Raw genomic sequence first — 2,939 nt, 5'->3', positions numbered from 1 at the left:
TCATCGACCTGCATATAAAGCGCATTCAATATATTGCGCGTCCACTCGTTCATCGCCTGTTCCCCCATCCAGCGACATTCGTCAAGCTTGCTCAATCTCCTTCCCCCCCTTACGACGCCGACATTCATTACCTTGTGCCGCATTTCGACACTGCCACGATCTCGAGCAATACTCCTCATTCACCGTCGTCTGCGCGCCGTTTCGAAACGACAGTCTTTTTTCTCCTTGATTTGCTATCCACAATACCCGACAAACCGCCCGCCATGATCGCCCGGGCTGTCGGTCTGCTGGCGCTGCTCCCGCTACTGCCACTGTCGACAGCACAGAGCAGCTCGAACAAGCGTGGCCTCTGCTTCATTGCCGAGACGGACTTCCCCAGCGACCACAAGATTTGGATGCAAGATGGCTCCGACATTTCCTGGTACTACAACTATGGCTTTCGGCCGAGCCCGACGTTCGCAGACTACACGCAGGAGCAGCTCGAGTACGTGCCCATGATGTGGGGTGTCGACCACAAGGACCTCAACAAGACGGAGTTCAAGGACGCCGTCATCCGGATGATCGACGACGAGGGCCGCAACATCACGCGCGTGCTGGGCTTCAACGAGCCCGACATGGGTTTCCAGTACGGTGGCAGCGACACGCCGCCCGCCCTCGCCGCTCGCGCCTGGGTCGCCAACTTTATCCCGCTCCAGGAGAGGGGCATCAAGGTCGGCCTGCCCGCCATGACGGGCCAGCCCTACGGCCTGCAGTGGCTGCATCAGTTCCTGGGCAACTGCTCCGATTTTATCAGCGTCGGCGAGGACACGAAGAAGAATTGCACGTATGACTTTTTGCCCGTTCATTGGTACGACAATTTTGAGGGACTGGCGAGCCACATTGGCGAACGCATTGAGAAGTATGTTCCACACACACACACACACACACATAGACGCACACACGAGAAGAGCGCACGGTCACGGACGCATGTTAACAGGTGTCTTGCAGCTTCCCCAACACCAGCATCTGGGTTACCGAGTACGCCTATGCGCACCAGGACCTGCAGCCGACGGAGCAGTTTTATAACACGACGAGTGATTACTTTGAGCGCGTCCCGGACATTGGGCTCTACTCGTACTACGGCGCGTTCCGTTCTGCGGCCAGCAACGTCGGCCCCAACGTGCCGTTCCTCAACAATGCTGGTGAGCTGACGGACATTGGCTCCTGGTACCTTGGGTTCCAGGCGAAGGGTGTCAAGCCGCAGAGCGCGGCCGGTGTGGCTCGGGTGTCTCTGGGCGTGATGGCAGCCAGTGTCGTGCCTGCGATGTGGCTGCTTGGTGCGTAGTGTGGCGGCATGTAGAAGACGTGGCGGCATGCAAAAGATGCGGATTTGGGCACAGACTGCGTAATGTTTTCACGATAGACCTTTGGGACCGAACCAGGCGTTTTTTGTTTTCGGGGTATTTGGTCGAGATGGATAAACTGTTACACTGGGCCAGGTCTATATTCTTTTCTTTGGACATACTACCTACCAATAGGGCTGTTGAATGGATGCACTGGTCAACTCAGAATCCACGTGCGCTTTCGCCTGGCACGCACTGCGACACTGCGACACTGCCACATTGCACCTCGGCCAAGTCACGTCAGGGCATTCCAGCGTGCAGAGGTTTGGCGCGCGCGCGCAGAGACGGGAAGATCTGTTCGGGTATCGGCCGTGTCTCGCTCACGATCCTTGCCTCTGGGGCCGGGCTCTTTCGGCTTAGTCACCTGATGGATGTGGGGGAATAGGAGGGGTGGGCCGCGCCCCCCCTTCTCCTTAGTCATGGCTACCCCAGGCTGCGGCTGCCCTTGGACCTTTGGATGCCTCGGCTCATGGGCTGCGGCAAACCCCATCCAGACACCCCAGCTGCAAACGCCGCCAGACGTCGACTCGACTCCCGAGGCGTGCCACCGTCAGGTCCTTGGCCCCCTCTCTCTCGACGATGTCACGGCTTCTTATTGAAACGTTTTCCCCATCTCTTGCCTCCTTTGCTTCCTTCCTCCTTCACTCCTCCTGCTCCCTCCCCTAACCTGCCATCTTCCCCCCCCCCATCAACCGACGTCCATATCATCATCCACATCAACGTCAGCACCATGGAACGCATCTCCTCCATCGTGAAGCACCTGAACCCGGGCTCGGCTCTGAACCAGATGTACGTCCTTTTTTTTCCCTCCTTCTTGTCATCCCCCAATTGATGCTCATCCCCTCCCCTCTCCCGGCTCTCAGCTGACAGACCCAAAGCCAGGCCAAGAACCCCGACGATGTGGTCATCACCCTCGCTGCGCGCACACCCCTGACCAAGGCTCGCAAAGGTGGTTTCAAGGACACCTCGCTCGAGTACATGATCTTTGCGCTCCTCGACCAGGTCCGCGAGCGCTCCAACCTCGACCCGGCTCTCGTGGAGGACATTCGCATGGGCAATGTATGTTTTCTCGCCCCTCTTTCTCTCTGCCCACCTCCTTCTATCCTGCTTCTCCCCGCAGCCTGGCATCAGTGTACTGACGAGTGGGGGGAAACCAGGTCTCCGACGGCAAGGCCGCTTACAAGCTCCGCGCCGGGCCCTCGCCGCCGGCTTCCCCAACACATCGGCGGCGTCGTCCGTGAACCGGTTCTGCTCGTCCGGCCTGCAGGCGACGGCGGACATTGCGCACGCCATTGCGCAGGGGGTCGATCGCCCGTGGGCATCGCGTTGGGGCCCCGAAGCCCATGTCCGATCGGGGGGCGAACCCGCTCCGACCCAGCCGTTTCGAAGGAGGCCGGTGACGTCCGCCGCACCCCGGGAAGGGGGCCCAATGGCATGCAGCCCAAAGGGGCTGGAACGTTCGAAAAAAGTGGGGGGGGGAATTTTTGGCGTGACCCCCCAGACCAAAATGGACCCCTTTTTGCCGGCCAGAGCCGTTTCCAGGGGGGCCGGGGGGGG

The 2,939-nt window shown here is 59.8% G+C and overlaps 2 protein-coding genes across 2 annotated transcripts; both read left to right on the top strand.

Annotated features, from left to right (window-relative positions):
* Positions 1 to 263: 263 nt before the first annotated feature.
* On the top strand, positions 264 to 1,324 carry VDBG_08581 (conserved hypothetical protein; the record flags this gene model as incomplete). The annotated part of the gene is made up of 2 exons (XM_003001490.1): positions 264 to 898; positions 988 to 1,324. 2 exons carry the CDS (start codon positions 264 to 266, stop codon positions 1,322 to 1,324), a joined length of 972 nt encoding a protein of 323 aa, XP_003001536.1.
* A 788-nt stretch (positions 1,325 to 2,112) lies between these two features.
* VDBG_08580 (3-ketoacyl-CoA thiolase) lies at positions 2,113 to 2,623 on the top strand (the record flags this gene model as incomplete). The annotated part of the gene is made up of 3 exons (XM_003001489.1): positions 2,113 to 2,171; positions 2,261 to 2,441; positions 2,540 to 2,623. 3 exons carry the CDS (start codon positions 2,113 to 2,115, stop codon positions 2,621 to 2,623), a joined length of 324 nt encoding a protein of 107 aa, XP_003001535.1.
* Between the last annotated feature and the right edge of the window lie 316 nt (positions 2,624 to 2,939).

The sequence above is a fragment of the Verticillium alfalfae genome, genomic scaffold (assembly GCF_000150825.1).
Source record: "Verticillium alfalfae VaMs.102 supercont1.12 genomic scaffold, whole genome shotgun sequence".
Classification (NCBI taxonomy): Eukaryota; Fungi; Ascomycota; class Sordariomycetes; order Glomerellales; family Plectosphaerellaceae; genus Verticillium; species Verticillium alfalfae.
The sequence above is the reverse complement of the archived record's forward strand: the minus strand, read 5'-3'. Positions and strand labels throughout refer to the sequence as shown.